At 46.0% G+C, this 24,179-nt stretch overlaps 2 protein-coding genes across 2 annotated transcripts in view; both read left to right on the plus strand.

Annotated features, from left to right (window-relative positions):
- naif1 (nuclear apoptosis inducing factor 1) overlaps positions 1 to 3,034 on the plus strand; it is a gene marked incomplete at both ends in the record, with an annotated part of 5,215 nt that extends 2,181 nt beyond the window's left edge. Inside the window, 2 exons of the mRNA XM_079256303.1 lie at positions 1,052 to 1,102; positions 2,493 to 3,034. Of these exons, the coding sequence (XP_079112429.1) occupies positions 1,052 to 1,102; positions 2,493 to 3,034 (593 nt within the window). The remainder of the gene's footprint in view (positions 1 to 1,051; positions 1,103 to 2,492) is intronic.
- A 3,417-nt stretch (positions 3,035 to 6,451) lies between these two features.
- The window catches only part of LOC306768732 (early estrogen-induced gene 1 protein-like), a 47,924-nt gene continuing 30,196 nt past the window's right edge, over positions 6,452 to 24,179 (plus strand). Inside the window, exons 1-2 of the mRNA XM_079257151.1 lie at positions 6,452 to 6,540; positions 6,742 to 7,015. Of these exons, the coding sequence (XP_079113277.1) occupies positions 6,843 to 7,015 (173 nt within the window). The 5' untranslated portion in view covers positions 6,452 to 6,540; positions 6,742 to 6,842. The remainder of the gene's footprint in view (positions 6,541 to 6,741; positions 7,016 to 24,179) is intronic.

Consider the following 24,179-nt stretch of genomic DNA (forward strand, 5'->3'; position numbering starts at 1 on the left):
CTCCATTTTTCTTTTTGTCTTTCTCTCCATGTTTTCTTTTGTCTCCTTTTCTCGTAGTCTTTGTATTTCTTTCTATTTTGTCCCTGAAGAGTTATTTTACTTCCTAGCTTCTGGCTCCATGTGCTGTCTGCACAGCGAGTCCAGACTGCCTCTCCTGTGACTTTGATGACCTCAGATATGTTTTATTTAGCTTCAGCTTTGAGAAATGTCTCAAGTGAGAAGAAGTCTGAGAGCTGAACTCATATTTAGATATAGGTTGAATGATCTCTTTATAGATACATGGTGCGTTCCCATCAGGATAGTCCGCTAGACTCGGTCCGGTTGGGAACTCGGTCCAGCTGTAGGGGGGTGTATCCATGCGGACCGAGACCGTGTTCACGCTGCACTTTGGTCAAACCAGTCAAACCATTAGAATAATATCTCCCCATTCCCACCAGAGGTGGCGCTGCGCTAGTCTTTAGCAGAAGAGAGGACCAGACCGGCGTGAAGAAGAAAACTGTTTCCTCCACCTGCCAGTTAAACATGGAGACCAAACTATGGCTGTTTTGGGTTTTTATTGTGTCTTATGCAAGTATACTGCAGAAATCCACTGCAACAATGGACGCAGTATGAACACCAGACGAGGCAGATGACCCTTAACGCCATCGCTATGGATTTACCCACAATGCAACGCTACGCCACATGCAGGAAGGGACTTTTATTATCGTCCACTTCCTGTATTTTTCCTGTTTGAAACTGGACATGGCCTGCGTTTGTAGGCGGACCGAGTCCGCTTCTTTGATCAGAATCAGAATTCGTTGGTGCGTTCACATTTCCCCAAACGAAGCAACTTTCCCAGCAAACGGATTCGGATCAGAAAGGCTGATGTGGACGTGTCAGAGGTTTGAGAAAATTCCTCTCGGAGTTGCTTAGAGTCAGGTGCTTTCTGCAGGACTGATTCTCTGACGTTCAAACATGTCTCAAGATCTCACTCAAAAACAAAAAGACAAATATTCCTGTAAAATTCCTGCTTTTGACTCGTTTAACCTGCATCGTTTCCTGTGTTGTGCAGCTCTTCCAGCCGGTCCAGGGGCAGTTTGTGATGACTCCAAGCCTCTGAACGGTAAACCTGTTTCTCCTCTCATCTTGGCCTCAACAGCAGCATGTTCAGAGTGGTGAGAGAGATTTCCTGTGCTTGAATGCTTCAGTCCTGCAGGTTTGACATGTTTTCCTGCTCCAGTTCATTTGGAGCAAGAACGTAGCAACAGAAACACCTGATGATGCTGGATGCAGCTGATGGATACGCAGACGCACCGATGTCCTGAAAGCAGAGCAAACCACCATTTTTTCAATTCATTTAGTTGAAGAGAAAAAAAAACAAAACAAACAAGTCGGTCCAGGACAAGTGATGAACAGTGGGACAAAATACCTGTCGACAGGTGCAGAAAACACCTGACTGCAGTGGAAACATCACAATAATGGTTGACGTGTGATGTAATGTAGGGCTGCTCGATTATGGCAAAAATTCTAATCACGATTATTTTGACTGAAATTGAGATCTCGATTAACACGATTGTCCATTATCTTTACCAGCATGAATATAATTAATACGGGGCGGCTGTAGCTCAGGTGGAAGAGCAGTCGGCTTGTAGGCTTCCCCTGACTATGTGCCGAAGTGTCTTTGGGCAAGACGCTAAACCCTAAGTTGCCCCCCAATGTGCCTATCGTGGTATTAGCATGTATGTAAGTCGCTTTGGATAAAAGTGTCCGCTAAATGACTGTAAAATAGAATAGAACATTAAACTGTGGCTTTGAAACTATGTGTTTAGGATTCCACATATTTTAGTAAACAAACAAATAAAATGAAGCTTTGTCTCGTTGAAGTGCAAATACTGATGTAAACTGAATAAATGTAAGTAAGGATTAAACAACGCTGCGCGTCATGATGTTCTAGACTCCGCGCCGTGCATTATAACCGTCTAATGCACGGTTCCGGGGTGTTTAATGCATCCCATGGTCCCACACAGGAAACATTTTATAATTAATTTTTATTTCTTTTCTACAACATTTGCTAAATATGCTAAATTATACAAACTATTTCATGTTGGCCTGGATGTGGTTTTTATGCCAAACAACTGCTGTCAGGCTATGAGTTTCTCTGATTCACCTGTGGGGGGTGGCTGGGGGAGGGTGAGTGGGGCGGCGGTATGAATTCATCTGAGGACGATTCTAAATAAAAAGAAAATCCTGTCATGGAAAAAAATAAGTGAGAAAAAGTTTCCCTGTTTTACTGCAGTTTAAAGTTCAGATAATAAATCTTGTCGCTAACGGCAACAACGTACCTTTTCAGCAGAGTGGGAGGGTGTAGGGTGTATGTTTCCACCGTTATTCCGCCCTGGTCGCTGGTTTTCCATCTCTGTGGTGAAACAACCAAAGTGATTTGTGCAGAAGTGTCCTTTAACCGCTGACTCTCCACCGTGTCCCCATCTGTCTTCTTTCTGTCCCTCTTCCAGCTGAGACAACGTACCACACCCTGGAGGACGGCGGCGTGGTGGAGTACTGCACCACCGTTGGCGACTCCACCCCCACCGTGGTGGCTGCCGTGGAGGCTCCGGTGGAGATGCTGGCTTCGTCCTCCGCTTCCCCGCCACCGCCTCCGAGTCAGGCCAAACCTCAGGAGCTGAAGAGCCGCATCGCCCTCAACTCTGCCCGCCTGCTGCAGGAGCAGCGAGTAACCAACGTCCACATCCGACAGATCGCTCAGCACCTGGAAGGCCAGAACGAGCTGCTGCAGATGATGCGGCGCTCCCAGGAATCTCAGGCGCTGGCTCAGGAACGGCAGGCCCAGGCCCTGGAGGGGACTCAGGCCGCGCTGCTGGCCTTGGTGCAGATGCTTCGGCCCGCCCTCAAAGACCTGCGCAAGTTCCTGCAGAGCGGCGCCGATGTGGCCAATCACAGCTCGGCATCCGGACCCATGGCTGACGGCGCAGCAGGAGAGGAGCCGAGCAGGCCGAAAACTCCTCCTCCTCCACAGCAGGCGGAGGAGTCGCAATGAACTGTTGCTGCTTTGTGTTTTACAGAAAACCATAAAAACTCATCGAGCGCTGCCTTAGAGGACCATGTGGACACTCTTCTGACGTTTTAGGATTTGGAGACACTGTTACAGAAGCGGTGACGGCGCCATCTCTACAACATGATCCTAATTCTGTTTCCACACCATGAAAACCTCCAAAAATGTCTTTTCTGTGGTCCGTCCGTTGGGATTATTATTTTTATTTGTAAAAAGCAGGTGTTGAAGCTGAACCTTTCCATCCCAGTCAGCCTGCAGATGCAATGTTACCATGGAAACGTGACGTTTTCAGCCTCAGCTGTCAGATTCTGAGGCTAAAATGATGTAAAATGAATGCATGAACAGATAAAGCAGCATAGCAACCAGAAGTTTGTAGAAATAACACACAGATCAGCAGTGGCCAAGCCTTTTCTCATCTGAAACACACACATATCCCTTTTCCTAAATGGCTAGTCCAGTTCAGGGTCGCTGGAAACCGGAGGCTCTCCCATGGGGGCGACAGGCAGGTAAACCTGGACAGGTAACAAACACACAACAGAAACTTTTTACATATTTACATTTTGTTCTCCTGTGATCCTTCGTCACAAAACCAACTCCAGCTCCGCCGGATTCCTCCAGCCGCCGTGCATCCCAAACGTCTTCTTGGCTTTTTTCCAGCCAGAGAGGATCATTATTTTCCTGCTTTTCTCATCACTTGTTGATCTTTGGCTGCTCCTGATTGGACGTTACCGTCAGTTTCAGCTCTCTGATTGGTGGAAAGTCTGACAGGAAGTGTCTTCATCATCATGTCCAGGTGAAAATAGAGGTCTCTTGGCAACATGGTGGTGATGGGGATCTTTTTTATGACAACAGTGTGATAAATAATAGTGTTCTCATGGATCATTGTGGAGTTGCCATACAGAGTCTGGCTGGATGGTAAACGTGGTGTGGAAAACCTTCGTAGATCACCTGAAGGGTTAGCTATCCAGCGCAGGTTCCCCCACAAAGTTACACATGGCTGTTCCCGACAAACTGCCGATATGAGCGTCGGGGATGTCGGAGATCCAGCCGAAACATCAGAGAGGTTTTAGTTCCTCCTTCTTTCCTGTCTTTATACTCACATCAGTGTTTCGTCTCCTGCTGGGCTTTACTGTTAGAAACGTTTCTGGGTTTGCTGGTTTTGGTTCCATGGTCCGCTCTGATGAACGTCTTGAATCTAAGACCGGTTTAGACCTGAATCAGTTCAGTCTGTAGGCTGTGATACCGATGATCGACCACAAGAGGTCAGTGTGGGGATGGGCGACATCAGGGGTGACCCAGGCCGCCGCCCTGCAGGTTTTCTCACATCCCTGCATCAACACTCCCAACTAAATGGATCCAACAGCATATAAAGTTCTTCATTATGTTTTATTAAATGGAGTCAAATGGAAAACCTGCAGGATCGTGGCCCTCCAGGACCGGAGCTGGACACCCCTGGTCTACGTTGTGACTCCATGTTTCATGTAAAACTTGAAAAGCACTTGGAGAGCGCAAACCTTTAAAAAGTTCCTGGATCCAAACTGTGATCCGGATCACCACAAAAATTAAATCAGTTCTTCCTTTTCACGTTTCCAACAAGTCCTGAAAAATTCATGAAAATCCGTCCATACCTCTTTTTTTTTTAGTTATCTTGAACATAAACAGATAAAGGGCGGTGAAAACATGACCTCCTCGGCGGAGGTAAGAAATGTGATGAAGTGAATGAATGGAAGTTAAATGAAAACAACAGTTTGTAATGACTTCTTTAAAGTAAATAAAGTTCACTGTCTTTCAGAGGATGCTCTAACATCCTCCTCTGTCCTGTGTGGACGCAGATGTTTGTAGAAGAGAAAAATAAATTTGTATTTTGAGCGGAAGCCTGATTAATCCTGATGAACTTGAAGGAAACTGGAAAAGAAGCTCCGCAAACTGCAGCTTCTGGTTCTGCAGAAACCAAGCGGTCCTCAAACCTCAACCTGCAGAAGGCAGAAGAAGCTGAAGACGAGCTGAGAACATCTGGAAAAATAAAGGTTTTTTTCTAATCAGAAAACTAAACACAATTTTTCTTTGTAAAAATATTTATTCAGCAAAACTGAATATGAAATAAAAAGCACTCTTTAAAAAATGAACAGATTATTTTTTCCTGTAAAATGAGTTTGTTTCAAAATTTTTAAATGCTCTGATGCAGAAAAGCCAAATGCTTTTTCTTTTGTTCATGTCTACGTCAGACGTATGTGTACATGGTACTTTTATCTATTCTATCAAATCATGCTGATAACTGAGATATCCTGTTCAAGTTAAGAATGGCAATGTATAATTTACTTCTGGCCCAATTTCTTTCCTCCATCTAAAAATTTATGTTATATTTCTGCTTTAGGTATGTTGTTATGACCCTGTAAGACAATGAACTTGAACCGAACTGCTGAACCTGACAGGGAGGGTCAGAAGGAGGCGGCAGGATGGTGAGGAATAGGGAAAGGATGTATTACCCCATCTTATTTACTTTTTTATTGGTATGCAGGGGCACATGTGGGTATGTGTGCATATATATATATATATATATATATATATATATATATATATATATATATATGTGCATACATATACACACACACATATATATATATATATATATATATATATATATATATATATATATATATTGTGTATATATATGTATATATACATATATATGTATATATATATATATGTATATATACATATATATGTATATATATGTATATATATATATATATGTATATATATATATGTGTATATATATATACATATATGTATATATATACATATATATGTATAAATATATATATATATGTATATATATGTATATATATATATATATATATATATATATATATATATATATATATGTATGTATATACATACACACACATATATATGGGTTTATGTTTATGCTTGTATGTATGCATGTTTTTATTTTAGCCTCTGTTGTTTAGTTGGAATTTATTAATGGGGAAAAAAAATACAGAATAGTAAAATAGAACAAAAGATCAATTCATGGAAAAATCCAACAGATTTCAGTCCCTTTTTATTTGTTAAAAAAAAAAGTCAAGTCAGAAAAACTTAAGAAAAAATGGAATGAGCTCATTAGTTTAGAAAAACCAAACAGATGAAAAACAAACAAACAAACAAAGAGTCTCAATTCAGAAGTAAAAAAATGTGATTTATTTAGTGAATGCAATCAGACTACCTCCACCTGCACGCGGGTGGCTTTTTTCCACCCTCCCTCACGCGCTTCGCTTCAGACCTTGCTGTTTGTGGACGGTCCCTAACTTCGTGAGGCGTTCAGGGAGCAGCTCTGCTGCTTCGACCTCTGAGCTCAGAAAGTAAAGCAGTCGCTGAAGATGCTTCGAAGAAGAAAGAGTGAAAACAGCGATAGTCCAGTTGTGTGAGACCCGGTTCGGATGAGTTCGGTCTGGGTGGGGTGATATGAGGAGCGGCAGACGGACAGCTCGGTAAGATCAGAAGGAAAGGCAGCTCGGTGTTTGCGTGGCAGCTGCACGCGCTGGGAAAGTGAGATAAAGTTGTCTGTGAAACTCTACGCGCAGGGTTCAGTGTTTAGGTCTGATTTGTCCAACATGTCTGAGGCCTGAACGTGAATATCAGAGCAGGAAAACCAGCTGCTGATAAGAAACACTTCAACTTTTCCTTCCCAGGTCCAGACAGCAGCTGGGAAATGATTAACCTGCAGGCAGAGGCAGAGCTGGAGCTTTAGAGCCCAACATCGGAGCTCCTCCTGCTTTCAGCTTATCCCACCATGAGCTCCCTGCAGCAGATCGGAACCATGGCTTTCCTCATGAAGAAGAAAAAGTTCAAGTTTCAGGTCCACTTCACCCTGGAGGAGCTGGCAGCGGTGCCTTTCGTCAACGGAGTTCTGTTTTGTAAGATCCGCCTCATGGACGGGGGAGACTTTACAAGCTTATCATCCAGGTATGTAGAACCAGTTCCTTACTGGAACCCAGCAGCACTCCTGCGGCTGTAACAGGAGGTGGAAACAGCTGACTGTGTTTGTTGCTGTGAGATGGTGACAGCAGTAAAACAGGTACTTCAACCTTTGCTGCTTCATGTGTTACTTCACCCTCATGTCTCCTGGGAAAGCATCTCCAGCTCCACCCTGCCTTCCACTCATACTGGGATTTCATACCAGTATTAATGGCACATCTTCTGCAGGGAAATGAGGTGAAGCAGTCTGGGTGAAGTTGTGGAAGAAAGCTGATCCAACATGAACGATGAGGATGCGTTGGTGATGAACATGCTGCTTCATCAGCTGCTGCTGGTTAACTGTAGACACATCTGGATGCTTCTGTCTCGTGGAGTTTAGCTGAAGGGATCAGAAGGGAGCAGCGGAAAATGTCACATTTACATGGCTGGTTTTTTGTACTTCCATTATTCAAATATAGAAAAAGCTGCGTAGCTGTCCCGCTGGATCGTTATGCATCTACAGCAGGGGTGTCAAACTGCAGTCCTGGAGGGCCTGTATCCTGCAGGTTTTTGTTGTCTCCATGCTCCAACACACCTGACCGACACTCAAACAGGTTGACAAGAAGCTGCTGGATCCATTGATTTGAATCAGCTGTGTTGGTGGCGGGAAACAACAAAAACCTGCCGGATTCCGGCCCTCGAGGACTGGATTCTGGCACCCCTGATCTACAGCCTCTGAAAACCTGAGACTTCCAGCTGCCGTCCACTCCATCAGCTCCACCTCTTCAACTTACTGTTGGCACAAATATCCACCAGGCCAGTCACATGGCAGCGCCTCAGTGCATGTATGTAGACATGGTCAAAGCAACCTGCTGAAGTCAACCTGAGCATCTCAATGAGAAAAAAAAGGAGATTTAAGTGAGTTTGACAATGGTAGTTGGTCTGAGTGTTTCAGAAACTGGTGATCTACTGGGATTTTTACACACAACCATCTCTAGAAAAAGAGTTTGAGGGTATTTCCATATGTTGGCCTGGTTTGGTATCAGCCAGATAGGTACAGGTCAGTTACATAATATCATGAAGGCACAGCAGTGCCACCTTTTCCTTTTAGTTAAAACAAAGACATATATGACAGAAAAACAAAGGAGGAGAATGGTGGACCTCCAGCAAGCAGTTTGTGTTGTTTAAACACTGATTTAAACACCAAAAGCACCTGCCGAGTCACACCTGTCTACACCGGATAACCCAGGAATTGATGACTCTTTCCCAGGGACGGATTAAAAGTGCACAGGCCCCTGGACCCAGAGTCTTCCAAGGGCCCCGTTCCACACCATAACATTGTAAAAATTGTGAATGAAACACTGGGAAACAACATTTCTAACATCTCTCAGCCAGTGGTACCAGTAGCAATACACTAAACACTGTGGTGTAACTATCTGGCTTTTATGTACATTTTGTTTCATGTCTAAACTGCTGGTGTTTGTCCTACGTAGGCGAGATTCTCATCATGATGAGGTGGAACATGAGATTCTCATCAGGATGTGGTGGAACGGGAGATTCTCATCATGTTGAGGTGGAACATGAGATTCTCATCACGTTGTGGTGGAACATGAGATTCTCATCAGGATGTGGTGGAACGGGAGATTCTCATCATGATGAGGTGGAACGGGAGATTCTCATCATGATGAGGTGGAACGGGAGATTCTCATCATGATGAGGTGGAACATGAGATTCTCATCAGGATGTGGTGGAACGGGAGATTCTCATCAGGATGTGGTGGAACGGGAGATTCTCATCATGATGAGGTGGAACATGAGATTCTCATGGTGATGAGGTGGAATATGAGATTCTCATGGTGATGAGGTGGAACATGATATTCTCATCAGGATGTGGCGGAACATGAGATTCTCATCAGGTTGTGGTGGAACGGGAGATTCTCATCAGGATGTGGTGGAACATGAGATTCTCATGGTGATGAGGTGGAACATGAGATTCTCATGGTGATGAGGTGGAACATGAGATTCTCATGGTGATGATGTAACACAGGAGATTCTCATCAGGTTGTGGTGGAACATGAGATTCTCATGGTGATGAGGTGGAATATGAGATTTCTCATGGTGATGAGGTGGAACATGAGATTCTCATGGTGATGAGGTGGAACGGGAGATTCTCATCAGGATGAGGTGGAACGGGAGATTCTCATCAGGATGAGGTGGAACGGGAGATTCTCATCAGGATGAGGTGGAACGGGAGATTCTCATCAGGATGAGGTGGAACGGGAGATTCTCATCATGATGAGGTGGAACATGAGATTCTCATCAGGATGTGGTGGAACATGACATTCTCATCAGGATGAGGTGGAACAGGAGATTCTCATCAGGATGTGGTGGAACATGAGATTCTTATGGTGATGAGGTGGAACATGAGATTCTCATGGTGATGAGGTGGAACATGAGATTCTCATGGTGATGAGGTGGAACATGAGATTCTCATGGTGATGATGTGGAACGGGAGATTCTCATCAGGATGAGGTGGAACGGGAGATTCTCATCAGGATGAGGTGGAACGGGAGATTCTCATCAGGATGAGGTGGAACATGAGATTCTCATCAGGATGAGGTGGAACGGGAGATTCTCATCAGGATGAGGTGGAACGGGAGATTCTCATCAGGATGAGGTGGAACGGGAGATTCTCATGGTGATGATGTGGAACAGGAGATTCTCATGGTGATGATGTGGAACAGGAGATTCTCATCAGGATGAGGTGGAACGGGAGATTCTCATCAGGATGAGGTGGAACGGGAGATTCTCATCAGGATGAGGTGGAACATGAGATTCTCATCAGGATGAGGTGGAACGGGAGATTCTCATCAGGATAAGGTGGAACATGAGATTCTCATCAGGATGTGGTGGAACGGGAGATTCTCATCAGGATGAGGTGGAACGGGAGATTCTCATCAGGATGAGGTGGAACGGGAGATTCTCATCAGGATGAGGTGGAACGGGAGATTCTCATCAGGATGAGGTGGAACGTGAGATTCTCATCAGGATGTGGTGGAACGTGAGATTCTCATCAGGATGAGGTGGAACGGGAGATTCTCATCAGGATGAGGTGGAACATGAGATTCTCATCAGGATGAGGTGGAACATGAGATTCTCATCAGGATGTGGTGGAACATGAGATTCTCATCAGGATGAGGTGGATATGAGATTTCTCATGGTGATGAGGTGGAACATGAGATTCTCATCAGGATGTGGCGGAACATGAGATTTTCATGGTGATGAGGTGGAACATGAGATTCTCATGGTGATGAGGTGGAACATGAGATTCTCATGGTGATGATGTGGAACAGGAGATTCTCATCAGGTTGTGGTGGAACGGGAGATTCTCATCAGGATGTGGTGGAACATGAGATTCTCATCAGGATGAGGTGGAACGGGAGATTCTCATCAGGATGAGGTGGAACGGGAGATTCTCATCAGGATGAGGTGGAACGGGAGATTCTCATCAGGATGAGGTGGAACGGGAGATTCTCATCATGATGAGGTGGAACATGAGATTCTCATCAGGATGTGGTGGAACATGACATTCTCATCAGGATGAGGTGGAACGGGAGATTCTCATCAGGATGTGGTGGAACATGAGATTCTTATGGTGATGAGGTGGAACATGAGATTCTCATCAGGATGAGGTGGAACATGAGATTCTCATGGTGATGAGGTGGAACAGGAGATTCTCATCAGGATGAGGTGGAACGGGAGATTCTCATCAGGATAAGGTGGAACATGAGATTCTCATCAGGATGTGGTGGAACATGAGATTCTCATCAGGATGTGGTGGAACATGAGATTCTCATCAGGATGTGGTGGAACGGGAGATTCTCATCAGGATGAGGTGGAACGGGAGATTCTCATCAGGATGTGGTGGAACATGAGATTCTCATCAGGATGTGGTGGAACGGGAGATTCTCATCAGGATGAAGTGGAACGGGAGATTCTCATCAGGATGAGGTGGAACGGGAGATTCTCATCAGGATGAGGTGGAACATGAGATTCTCATCAGGATGAGGTGGAACATGAGATTCTCATCAGGATGAGGTGGAACATGAGATTCTCATCAGGATGAGGTGGAACATGAGATTCTCATCAGGATGAGGTGGAACGGGAGATTCTCATCAGGATGAGGTGGAACGGGAGATTCTCATCAGGATGTGGTGGAACGGGAGATTCTCATCAGGATGTGGTGGAACATGAGATTCTCATCAGGATGTGGTGGAACATGAGATTCTCATCAGGATGTGGTGGAACATGAGATTCTCATCAGGATGAGGTGGAACATGAGATTCTCATCAGGATGTGGTGGAACATGAGATTCTCATCAGGATGAGGTGGAGCAGGAGATTCTCATCAGGATGAGGTGGAACATGAGATTCTCATCAGGATGAGGTGGAACGGGAGATTCTCATCAGGATGAGGTGGAACGGGAGATTCTCATCAGGATGAGGTGGAACATGAGATTCTCATCAGGATGAGGTGGAACATGAGATTCTCATCAGGATGAGGTGGAACATGAGATTCTCATCAGGATGTGGTGGAACATGAGATTCTCATCAGGATGTGGTGGAATGGGAGATTCTCATCAGGATGAGGTGGAACATGAGATTCTCATCAGGATGAGGTGGAACATGAGATTCTCATCAGGATGAGGTGGAACATGAGATTCTCATCAGGATGAGGTGGAACATGAGATTCTCATCAGGATGAGGTGAAACATGAGATTCTCATCAGGATGAGGTGGAACGGGAGATTCTCATCAGGATGAGGTGGAACATGAGATTCTCATCAGGATGTGGTGGAACGGGAGATTCTCATCAGGATGAGGTGGAACATGAGATTCTCATCAGGATGAGGTGGAACGGGAGATTCTCATCAGGATGAGGTGGAACGGGAGATTCTCATCAGGATGAGGTGGAATGGGAGATTCTCATCAGGATGAGGTGGAACGGGAGATTCTCATCAGGATGAGGTGGAACATGACATTCTCATCAGGATGTGGTGGAACATGACATTCTCATCAGGATGAGGTGGAACGGGAGATTCTCATCAGGATGTGGTGGAACATGAGATTCTTATGGTGATGAGGTGGAACATGAGATTCTCATGGTGATGAGGTGGAACATGAGATTCTCATGGTGATGATCTGGAACAGGAGATTCTCATCAGGATGAGGTGGAACGGGAGATTCTCATCAGGATGAGGTGGAACGGGAGATTCTCATCAGGATGAGGTGGAACGGGAGATTCTCATCAGGATGAGGTGGAACGGGAGATTCTCATCAGGATGAGGTGGAACGGGAGATTCTCATCAGGATGAGGTGGAACGGGAGATTCTCATCAGGATGAGGTGGAACAGGAGATTCTCATCAGGATGAGGTGGAACGGGAGATTCTCATCAGGATAAGGTGGAACATGAGATTCTCATCAGGATGTGGTGGAACATGAGATTCTCATCAGGATGAGGTGGAACGGGAGATTCTCATCAGGATGTGGTGGAACATGAGATTCTCATCAGGATGAGGTGGATATGAGATTTCTCATGGTGATGAGGTGGAACATGAGATTCTCATCAGGATGTGGCGGAACATGAGATTTTCATGGTGATGAGGTGGAACATGAGATTCTCATGGTGATGAGGTGGAACATGAGATTCTCATGGTGATGATGTGGAACAGGAGATTCTCATCAGGTTGTGGTGGAACGGGAGATTCTCATCAGGATGTGGTGGAACATGAGATTCTCATCAGGATGAGGTGGAACGGGAGATTCTCATCAGGATGAGGTGGAACGGGAGATTCTCATCAGGATGAGGTGGAACGGGAGATTCTCATCAGGATGAGGTGGAACGGGAGATTCTCATCATGATGAGGTGGAACATGAGATTCTCATCAGGATGTGGTGGAACATGACATTCTCATCAGGATGAGGTGGAACGGGAGATTCTCATCAGGATGTGGTGGAACATGAGATTCTTATGGTGATGAGGTGGAACATGAGATTCTCATCAGGATGAGGTGGAACATGAGATTCTCATGGTGATGAGGTGGAACAGGAGATTCTCATCAGGATGAGGTGGAACGGGAGATTCTCATCAGGATAAGGTGGAACATGAGATTCTCATCAGGATGTGGTGGAACATGAGATTCTCATCAGGATGTGGTGGAACATGAGATTCTCATCAGGATGTGGTGGAACGGGAGATTCTCATCAGGATGAGGTGGAACGGGAGATTCTCATCAGGATGTGGTGGAACATGAGATTCTCATCAGGATGTGGTGGAACGGGAGATTCTCATCAGGATGAAGTGGAACGGGAGATTCTCATCAGGATGAGGTGGAACGGGAGATTCTCATCAGGATGAGGTGGAACATGAGATTCTCATCAGGATGAGGTGGAACATGAGATTCTCATCAGGATGAGGTGGAACATGAGATTCTCATCAGGATGAGGTGGAACATGAGATTCTCATCAGGATGAGGTGGAACGGGAGATTCTCATCAGGATGAGGTGGAACGGGAGATTCTCATCAGGATGTGGTGGAACGGGAGATTCTCATCAGGATGTGGTGGAACATGAGATTCTCATCAGGATGTGGTGGAACATGAGATTCTCATCAGGATGTGGTGGAACATGAGATTCTCATCAGGATGAGGTGGAACATGAGATTCTCATCAGGATGTGGTGGAACATGAGATTCTCATCAGGATGAGGTGGAGCAGGAGATTCTCATCAGGATGAGGTGGAACATGAGATTCTCATCAGGATGAGGTGGAACGGGAGATTCTCATCAGGATGAGGTGGAACGGGAGATTCTCATCAGGATGAGGTGGAACATGAGATTCTCATCAGGATGAGGTGGAACATGAGATTCTCATCAGGATGAGGTGGAACATGAGATTCTCATCAGGATGTGGTGGAACATGAGATTCTCATCAGGATGTGGTGGAATGGGAGATTCTCATCAGGATGAGGTGGAACATGAGATTCTCATCAGGATGAGGTGGAACATGAGATTCTCATCAGGATGAGGTGGAACATGAGATTCTCATCAGGATGAGGTGGAACATGAGATTCTCATCAGGATGTGGTGGAACATGAGATTCTCATCAGGATGTGGTGGAACATGAGATTCTCATCAGGATGAGGTGGAACATGAGATTCTCATCAGGATGTGGTGGAACATGAGATTCTCATCAGGATGAGGTGGAGCAGGAGATTCTCATCAGGATGAGGTGGAACATGAGATTCTCATCAGGATGAGGTGGAACGGGAGATTCTCATCAGGATGAGGTGGAACGGGAGATTCTCATCAGGATGAGGTGGAACATGAGATTCTCATCAGGATGAGGTGGAACATGAGATTCTCATCAGGATGAGGTGGAACATGAGATTCTCATCAGGATGTGGTGGAACATGAGATTCTCATCAGGATGTGGTGGAATGGGAGATTCTCATCAGGATGAGGTGGAACATGAGATTCTCATCAGGATGAGGTGGAACATGAGATTCTCATCAGGATGAGGTGGAACATGAGATTCTCATCAGGATGAGGTGGAACATGAGATTCTCATCAGGATGAGGTGGAACATGAGATTCTCATCAGGATGAGGTGGAACGGGAGATTCTCATCAGGATGAGGTGGAACATGAGATTCTCATCAGGATGTGGTGGAACGGGAGATTCTCATCAGGATGAGGTGGAACGGGAGATTCTCATCAGGATGAGGTGGAACGGGAGATTCTCATCAGGATGAGGTGGAACGGGAGATTCTCATCAGGATGAGGTGGAACATGAGATTCTCATCAGGATGAGGTGGAACGGGAGATTCTCATCAGGATGAGGTGGAACATGAGATTCTCATCAGGATGTGGTGGAACGGGAGATTCTCATCAGGATGAGGTGGAACGGGAGATTCTCATCAGGATGAGGTGGAACGGGAGATTCTCATCAGGATGAGGTGGAACGGGAGATTCTCATCAGGATGAGGTGGAACATGAGATTCTCATCAGGATGAGGTGGAACATGAGATTCTCATCAGGATGAGGTGGAACATGAGATTCTCATCAGGATGAGGTGGAACATGAGATTCTCATCAGGATGAGGTGGAACGGGAGATTCTCATCAGGATGAGGTGGAACGGGAGATTCTCATCAGGATGTGGTGGAACGGGAGATTCTCATCAGGATGTGGTGGAACATGAGGATGTGGTGGAACATGAGATTCTCATGGTGATGTGGTGGAACATGAGATTCTCATCAGGATGTGGCGGAACATGAGATTTTCATGGTGATGAGGTGGAACATGAGATTCTCATGGTGATGTGGTGGAACATGAGATTCTCATGGTGATGATGTGGAACAGGAGATTCCCATCAGGTTGTGGTGGAACGGGAGATTCTCATCAGGATGTGGTGGAACATGAGATTCTCATCAGGATGAGGTGGAACGGGAGATTCTCATCAGGATGAGGTGGAACGGGAGATTCTCATCAGGATGAGGTGGAACGGGAGATTCTCATCAGGATGAGGTGGAACGGGAGATTCTCATCAGGATGAGGTGGAACGGGAGATTCTCATCAGGATGAGGTGGAACGGGAGATTCTCATCAGGATGAGGTGGAACGGGAGATTCTCATCAGGATGAGGTGGAATGGGAGATTCTCATCAGGATGAGGTGGAACGGGAGATTCTCATCAGGATGAGGTGGAACATGAGATTCTCATCAGGATGAGGTGGAACATGACATTCTCATCAGGATGTGGTGGAACATGACATTCTCATCAGGATGAGGTGGAACGGGAGATTCTCATCAGGATGTGGTGGAACATGAGATTCTTATGGTGATGAGGTGGAACATGAGATTCTCATGGTGATGAGGTGGAACATGAGATTCTCATGGTGATGATCTGGAACAGGAGATTCTCATCAGGATGAGGTGGAACGGGAGATTCTCATCAGGATGAGGTGGAACGGGAGATTCTCATCAGGATGAGGTGGAACGGGAGATTCTCATCAGGATGAGGTGGAACGGGAGATTCTCATCAGGATGAGGTGGAACGGGAGATTCTCATCAGGATGAGGTGGAACATGAGATTCTCATCAGGATGTGGTGGAACGGGAGATTCTCATCAGGATAAGGTGGAACATGAGATTCTCATCAGGATGTGGTGGAACATGAGATTCTCATCAGGATGAGGTGGAACGGGAGATTCTCATCAGGATGAAGTGGAACGGGAGATTCTCATCAGGATGTGGTGGAACGGGAGATTCTCATCAGGATGAAGTGGAACGGGAGATTCTCATCAGGATGAGGTGGAACGGGAGATTCTCATCAGGATGAGGTGGAACGGGAGATTCTCATCAGGATGAGTTGGAACGGGAGATTCTCATCAGGATGAGGTGGAACATGAGATTCTCATGGTGATGATGTGGAACAGGAGATTCTCATCAGGATGAGGTGGAACGGGAGATTCTCATCAGGATAAGGTGGAACATGAGATTCTCATCAGGATGTGGTGGAACATGAGATTCTCATCAGGATGTGGTGGAACATGAGATTCTCATCAGGATGAGGTGGAACGGGAGATTCTCATCAGGATGAGGTGGAACGGGAGATTCTCATCAGGATGAGGTGGAACATGAGATTCTCATCAGGATGTGGTGGAACGGGAGATTCTCATCATGATGAGGTGGAACATGAGATTCTCATCAGGATGAGGTGGAATATGAGATTTCTCATGGTGATGAGGTGGAACATGAGATTCTCATCAGGATGTGGCGGAACATGAGATTTTCATGGTGATGAGGTGGAACATGAGATTCTCATGGTGATGTGGTGGAACATGAGATTCTCATGGTGATGATGTGGAACAGGAGATTCCCATCAGGTTGTGGTGGAACGGGAGATTCTCATCAGGATGTGGTGGAACATGAGATTCTCATCAGGATGAGGTGGAACGGGAGATTCTCATCAGGATGAGGTGGAACGGGAGATTCTCATCAGGATGAGGTGGAACGGGAGATTCTCATCAGGATGAGGTGGAACGGGAGATTCTCATCAGGATGAGGTGGAACGGGAGATTCTCATCAGGATGAGGTGGAATGGGAGATTCTCATCAGGATGAGGTGGAACGGGAGATTCTCATCAGGATGAGGTGGAACATGACATTCTCATCAGGATGTGGTGGAACATGACATTCTCATCAGGATGAGGTGGAACGGGAGATTCTCATCAGGATGTGGTGGAACATGAGATTCTTATGGTGATGAGGTGGAACATGAGATTCTCATGGTGATGAGGTGGAACATGAGATTCTCATGGTGATGATGTGGAACAGGAGATTCTCATCAGGATGAGGTGGAACGGGAGATTCTCATCAGGATGAGGTGGAACGGGAGATTCTCATCAGGATGAGGTGGAACGGGAGATTCTCATCAGGATGAGGTGGAACGGGAGATTCTCATCAGGATGAGGTGGAACAGGAGATTCTCATCAGGATGAGGTGGAACGGGAGATTCTCATCAGGATAAGGTGGAACATGAGATTCTCATCAGGATGTGGTTGAACGGGAGATTCTCATCAGGATGTGGTGGAACATGAGATTCTCATCAGGATGTGGTGGAACATGAGATTCTCATCAGGATGTGGTGGAACATGAGATTCTCATCAGGATGAGGTGGAACATGAGATTCTCATCAGGATGAGGTGGAACATGAGATTCTCATCAGGATGTGGTGGAACGGGAGATTCTCATCAGGATGAGGTGGAACATGAGATTCTCATCAGGATGAGGTGGAACGGGAGATTCTCATCAGGATGAGGTGGAACGGGAGATTCTCATCAGGATGAGGTGGAACATGAGATTCTCATCAGGATGAGGTGGAACATGAGATTCTCATCAGGATGAGGTGGAACATGAGATTCTCATCAGGATGTGGTGGAACATGAGATTCTCATCAGGATGTGGTGGAACGGGAGATTCTCATCAGGATGAGGTGGAACATGAGATTCTCATCAGGATGAGGTGGAACATGAGATTCTCATCAGGATGAGGTGGAACATGAGATTCTCATCAGGATGAGGTGGAACATGAGATTCTCATCAGGATGAGGTGGAACGGGAGATTCTCATCAGGATGAGGTGGAACATGAGATTCTCATCAGGATGTGGTGGAACGGGAGATTCTCATCAGGATGAGGTGGAACGGGAGATTCTCATCAGGATGAGGTGGAACGGGAGATTCTCATCAGGATGAGGTGGAACGGGAGATTCTCATCAGGATGAGGTGGAACATGAGATTCTCATCAGGATGAGGTGGAACATGAGATTCTCATCAGGATGAGGTGGAACATGAGATTCTCATCAGGATGAGGTGGAACGGGAGATTCTCATCAGGATGAGGTGGAACGGGAGATTCTCATCAGGATGTGGTGGAACGGGAGATTCTCATCAGGATGTGGTGGAACATGAGGATGTGGTGGAACATGAGATTCTCATCAGGATGAGGTGGAGCAGGAGATTCTCATCAGGATGAGGTGGAACATGAGATTCTCATCAGGATGAGGTGGAACGGGAGATTCTCATCAGGATGAGGTGGAACGGGAGATTCTCATCAGGATGAGGTGGAACATGAGATTCTCATCAGGATGTGGTGGAACGGGAGATTCTCATCAGGATGAGGTGGAACATGAGATTCTCATCAGGAAGAGGTGGAATATGAGATTTCTCATGGTGATGAGGTGGAACATGAGATTCTCATCAGGATGTGGCGGAACATGAGATTTTCATGGTGATGAGGTGGAACATGAGATTCTCATGGTGATGTGGTGGAACATGAGATTCTCATGGTGATGATGTGGAACAGGAGATTCCCATCAGGTTGTGGTGGAACGGGAGATTCTCATCAGGATGTGGTGGAACATGAGATTCTCATCAGGATGAGGTGGAACGGGAGATTCTCATCAGGATGAGGTGGAACGGGAGATTCTCATCAGGATGAGGTGGAACGGGAGATTCTCATCAGGATGAGGTGGAACGGGAGATTCTCATCAGGATGAGGTGGAACGGGAGATTCTCATCAGGATGAGGTGGAATGGGAGATTCTCATCAGGATGAGGTGGAACGGGAGATTATCATCAGGATGAGGTGGAACATGACATTCTCATCAGGATGTGGTGGAACATGACATTCTCATCAGGATGAGGTGGAACGGGAGATTCTCATCAGGATGTGGTGGAACATGAGATTCTTATGGTGATGAGGTGGAACATGAGATTCTCATGGTGATGAGGTGGAACATGAGATTCTCATGGTGATGATGTGGAACAGGAGATTCTCATCAGGATGAGGTGGAACGGGAGATTCTCATCAGGATGAGGTGGAACGGGAGATTCTCATCAGGATGAGGTGGAACGGGAGATTCTCATCAGGATGAGGTGGAACGGGAGATTCTCATCAGGATGAGGTGGAACGGGAGATTCTCATCAGGATGAGGTGGAACAGGAGATTCTCATCAGGATGAGGTGGAACGGGAGATTCTCATCAGGATAAGGTGGAACATGAGATTCTCATCAGGATGTGGTGGAACATGAGATTCTCATCAGGATGAGGTGGAACGGGAGATTCTCATCAGGATGAAGTGGAACGGGAGATTCTCATCAGGATGAAGTGGAACGGGAGATTCTCATCAGGATGAAGTGGAACGGGAGATTCTCATCAGGATGTGGTGGAACGGGAGATTCTCATCAGGATGAAGTGGAACGGGAGATTCTCATCAGGATGAGGTGGAACGGGAGATTCTCATCAGGATGAGGTGGAACGGGAGATTCTCATCAGGATGAGTTGGAACGGGAGATTCTCATCAGGATGAGGTGGAACATGAGATTCTCATGGTGATGATGTGGAACAGGAGATTCTCATCAGGATGAGGTGGAACGGGAGATTCTCATCAGGATGAGGTGGAACATGAGATTCTCATCAGGATGTGGTGGAACATGAGATTCTCATCAGGATGTGGTGGAACATGAGATTCTCATCAGGATGAGGTGGAACGGGAGATTCTCATCAGGATGAGGTGGAACGGGAGATTCTCATCAGGATGAGGTGGAACATGAGATTCTCATCAGGATGTGGTGGAACGGGAGATTCTCATCATGATGAGGTGGAACATGAGATTCTCATCAGGATGAGGTGGAATATGAGATTTCTCATGGTGATGAGGTGGAACATGAGATTCTCATCAGGATGTGGCGGAACATGAGATTTTCATGGTGATGAGGTGGAACATGAGATTCTCATGGTGATGTGGTGGAACATGAGATTCTCATGGTGATGATGTGGAACAGGAGATTCCCATCAGGTTGTGTTGGAACGGGAGATTCTCATCAGGATGTGGTGGAACATGAGATTCTCATCAGGATGAGGTGGAACGGGAGATTCTCATCAGGATGAGGTGGAACGGGAGATTCTCATCAGGATGAGGTGGAACGGGAGATTCTCATCAGGATGAGGTGGAACGGGAGATTCTCATCAGGATGAGGTGGAATGGGAGATTCTCATCAGGATGAGGTGGAACGGGAGATTCTCATCAGGATGAGGTGGAACATGACATTCTCATCAGGATGTGGTGGAACATGACATTCTCATCAGGATGAGGTGGAACGGGAGATTCTCATCAGGATGTGGTGGAACATGAGATTCTTATGGTGATGAGGTGGAACATGAGATTCTCATGGTGATGAGGTGGAACATGAGATTCTCATGGTGATGATGTGGAACAGGAGATTCTCATCAGGATGAGGTGGAACGGGAGATTCTCATCAGGATGAGGTGGAACGGGAGATTCTCATCAGGATGAGGTGGAACGGGAGATTCTCATCAGGATGAGGTGGAACGGGAGATTCTCATCAGGATGAGGTGGAACGGGAGATTCTCATCAGGATGAGGTGGAACGGGAGATTCTCATCAGGATGAGGTGGAACGGGAGATTCTCATCAGGATAAGGTGGAACATGAGATTCTCATCAGGATGTGGTGGAACATGAGATTCTCATCAGGATGAGGTGGAACGGGAGATTCTCATCAGGATGAAGTGGAACGGGAGATTCTCATCAGGATGAAGTGGAACGGGAGATTCTCATCAGGATGAAGTGGAACGGGAGATTCTCATCAGGATGTGGTGGAACGGGAGATTCTCATCAGGATGAAGTGGAACGGGAGATTCTCATCAGGATGAGGTGGAACGGGAGATTCTCATCAGGATGAGGTGGAACATGAGATTCTCATGGTGATGATGTGGAACAGGAGATTCTCATCAGGATGAGGTGGAACGGGAGATTCTCATCAGGATAAGGTGGAACATGAGATTCTCATCAGGATGTGGTGGAACATGAGATTCTCATCAGGATGTGGTGGAACATGAGATTCTCATCAGGATGAGGTGGAACGGGAGATTCTCATCAGGATGAAGTGGAACAGGAGATTCTCATCAGGATGAAGTGGAACAGGAGATTCTCATCAGGATGAGGTGGAACGGGAGATTCTCATCAGGATGAAGTGGAACGGGAGATTCTCTTCAGGATGAGGTGGAACGGGAGATTCTCATCAGGATGAGGTGGAACGGGAGATTCTCATCAGGATGAGGTGGAACGGGAGATTCTCATCAGGATGAGGTGGAACATGAGATTCTCATGGTGATGATGTGGAACAGGAGATTCTCATCAGGATGAGGTGGAACGGGAGATTCTCATCAGGATAAGGTGGAACATGAGATTCTCATCAGGATGTGGTGGAATATGAGATTCTCATCAGGATGTGGTGGAACGGGAGATTCTCATCAGGATGAGGTGGAACGGGAGATTCTCATCAGGATGAGGTGGAACATGAGATTCTCATCAGGATGTGGTGGAACGGGAGATTCTCATCAGGATGAGGTGGAACGGGAGATTCTCATCAGGATGAGGTGGAACGGGAGATTCTCATCAGGATGAGGTGGAACGGGAGATTCTCATCAGGATGAGGTGGAACGGGAGATTCTCATCAGGATGAGGTGGAACATGAGATTCTCATCAGGATGTGGTGGAACGGGAGATTCTCATCAGGATGAGGTGGAACATGAGATTCTCATCAGGATGAGGTGGAACATGAGATTCTCATCAGGATGAGGTGGAACGGGAGATTCTCATCAGGATGTGGTGGAACATGAGATTCTCATCAGGATGAGGTGGAGCGGGAGATTCTCATCAGGATGTGGTGGAACGGGAGATTCTCATCAGGATGAGGTGGAACATGAGATTCTCATCAGGATGTGGTGGAACGGGAGATTCTCATCATGATGAGGTCGAACGGGAGATTCTCATCAGGATGAGGTGGAACATGAGATTCTCATCAGGATGAGGTGGAACATGAGATTCTCATCAGGATGTGGTGGAACGGGAGATTCTCATCAGGATGTGGTGGAACGGGAGATTCTCATCAGGATGTGGTGGAACGGGAGATTCTCATCAGGATGTGGTGGAACGGGAGATTCTCATCAGGATGTGGTGGAACGGGAGATTCTCATCAGGATGTGGTGGAACATGAGATTCTCATCAGGATGAGGTGGAACGGGAGATTCTCATCAGGATGTGGTGGAACGGGAGATTCTCATCAGGATGAGGTGGAACATGAGATTCTCATCAGGATGTGGTGGAACGGGAGATTCTCATCAGGATGAGGTGGAACGGGAGATTCTCATCAGGATGTGGTGGAACGGGAGATTCTCATCAGGATGTGGTGGAACGGGAGATTCTCATCAGGATGTGGTGGAACGGGAGATTCTCATCAGGATGAGGTGGAACATGAGATTCTCATCAGGATGTGGTGGAACATGAGATTCTCATCAGGATGTGCAGCTGACAAATCTGCAGCATCTGTGTGATGCTTGATTTCATTCTAGAGTAAAATCTTTGAGGAATGTTGGATCCATCACACAAAAATGAGAGCAGTTCTTGATGAAAACGGGGTCCAACCAGGTACTGGAAGTTGGACTTGAGGGAAAACAACTAATAATGGCTGAATGTTGTGTCTGTTTAAGATTAGTGCCTCCTCCCAATTTAGAATAACCAGGACTACCGCTATGATGAACTTGGTTCGTATTTCAGTTTATCAGCATAATGTTCTGAAATATTTTGTGACCATAAGTCCCTGAAGTCACTCCATTTTATTTTTGGTGCAAAGCAAAGCTGTCTACTTTATATGCTGAACTACAATGCTACTTTTTGTCCATGATGGCTTGCAAATGGATCACTCCGTTAAGGAGGTTTATAAACTGGTTTGATTCTTATATTGAAAAAAAAGAATAGTTTATAAATGTGTCTGTGAAGTCAGTCTGTCTTACATCTGCTGAAACAACCCCAGACTTCCTGGGAACTAAGCATTTCCTTGATGTGAACGTTTATCCCTGAAAAACATCCAGCGTACCCGTCAGCACCCAGCATCAAACTCCAGCATCCTACTTCCTTCAAACATCTGACCGAGAAACACACATCTCTTTCTGTTCACCTAAAACTGTGTTTTATGGCTTCTTCTTTCCAACATCCTCCTGCGACTGTGTGCCAGTTACAATGCATGGTGGAGTGATTGGTGTTCGTGCTTTAGGACTCAGTGGTTTCTAAGCATCAACCGATGATTTCTGGTCTTGGTCTTTGCTAAGGGAGATTTTAGCAGACTTTAAAAAAAAAAAAAAAAAAGACCAAATTTTTATTTTAAACCCAAACTGGACCCCCTCACCTGTTTCCATTTTGTCTTTATTGTTCTATTTCCTCTAAATCTTTCTCTTATAAGGTTTTACTCTTCATCAGTAGACCTTTTATTGATGCTGCAAACCGGATTGCTTTGTCAGAGCGACTGATAAGCAGAGTAACACTGCAGAAGTAATAAATAGCTTTGCAGCAGTGAAACTGAGACAGCGTGGACAGCAGCTCAGAAGTGGTTTTGGTATTGCCGTTAAAAAAGGGAAGTGTAAGAAGTCTGATGTGCTGCTTCTGAGTCTGCTCCGCCTGCTGTCTGCTGTCTCTCTAAATAACACTTTTCCTTCGAACTATCCAGTGTCTGCTGGATGGAACATTTGCAAAGATCGGACTT

Source organism: Telmatherina bonti (assembly GCF_933228915.1).
Source record: "Telmatherina bonti genome assembly, chromosome: 17".
Classification (NCBI taxonomy): Eukaryota; Metazoa; Chordata; class Actinopteri; order Atheriniformes; family Telmatherinidae; genus Telmatherina; species Telmatherina bonti.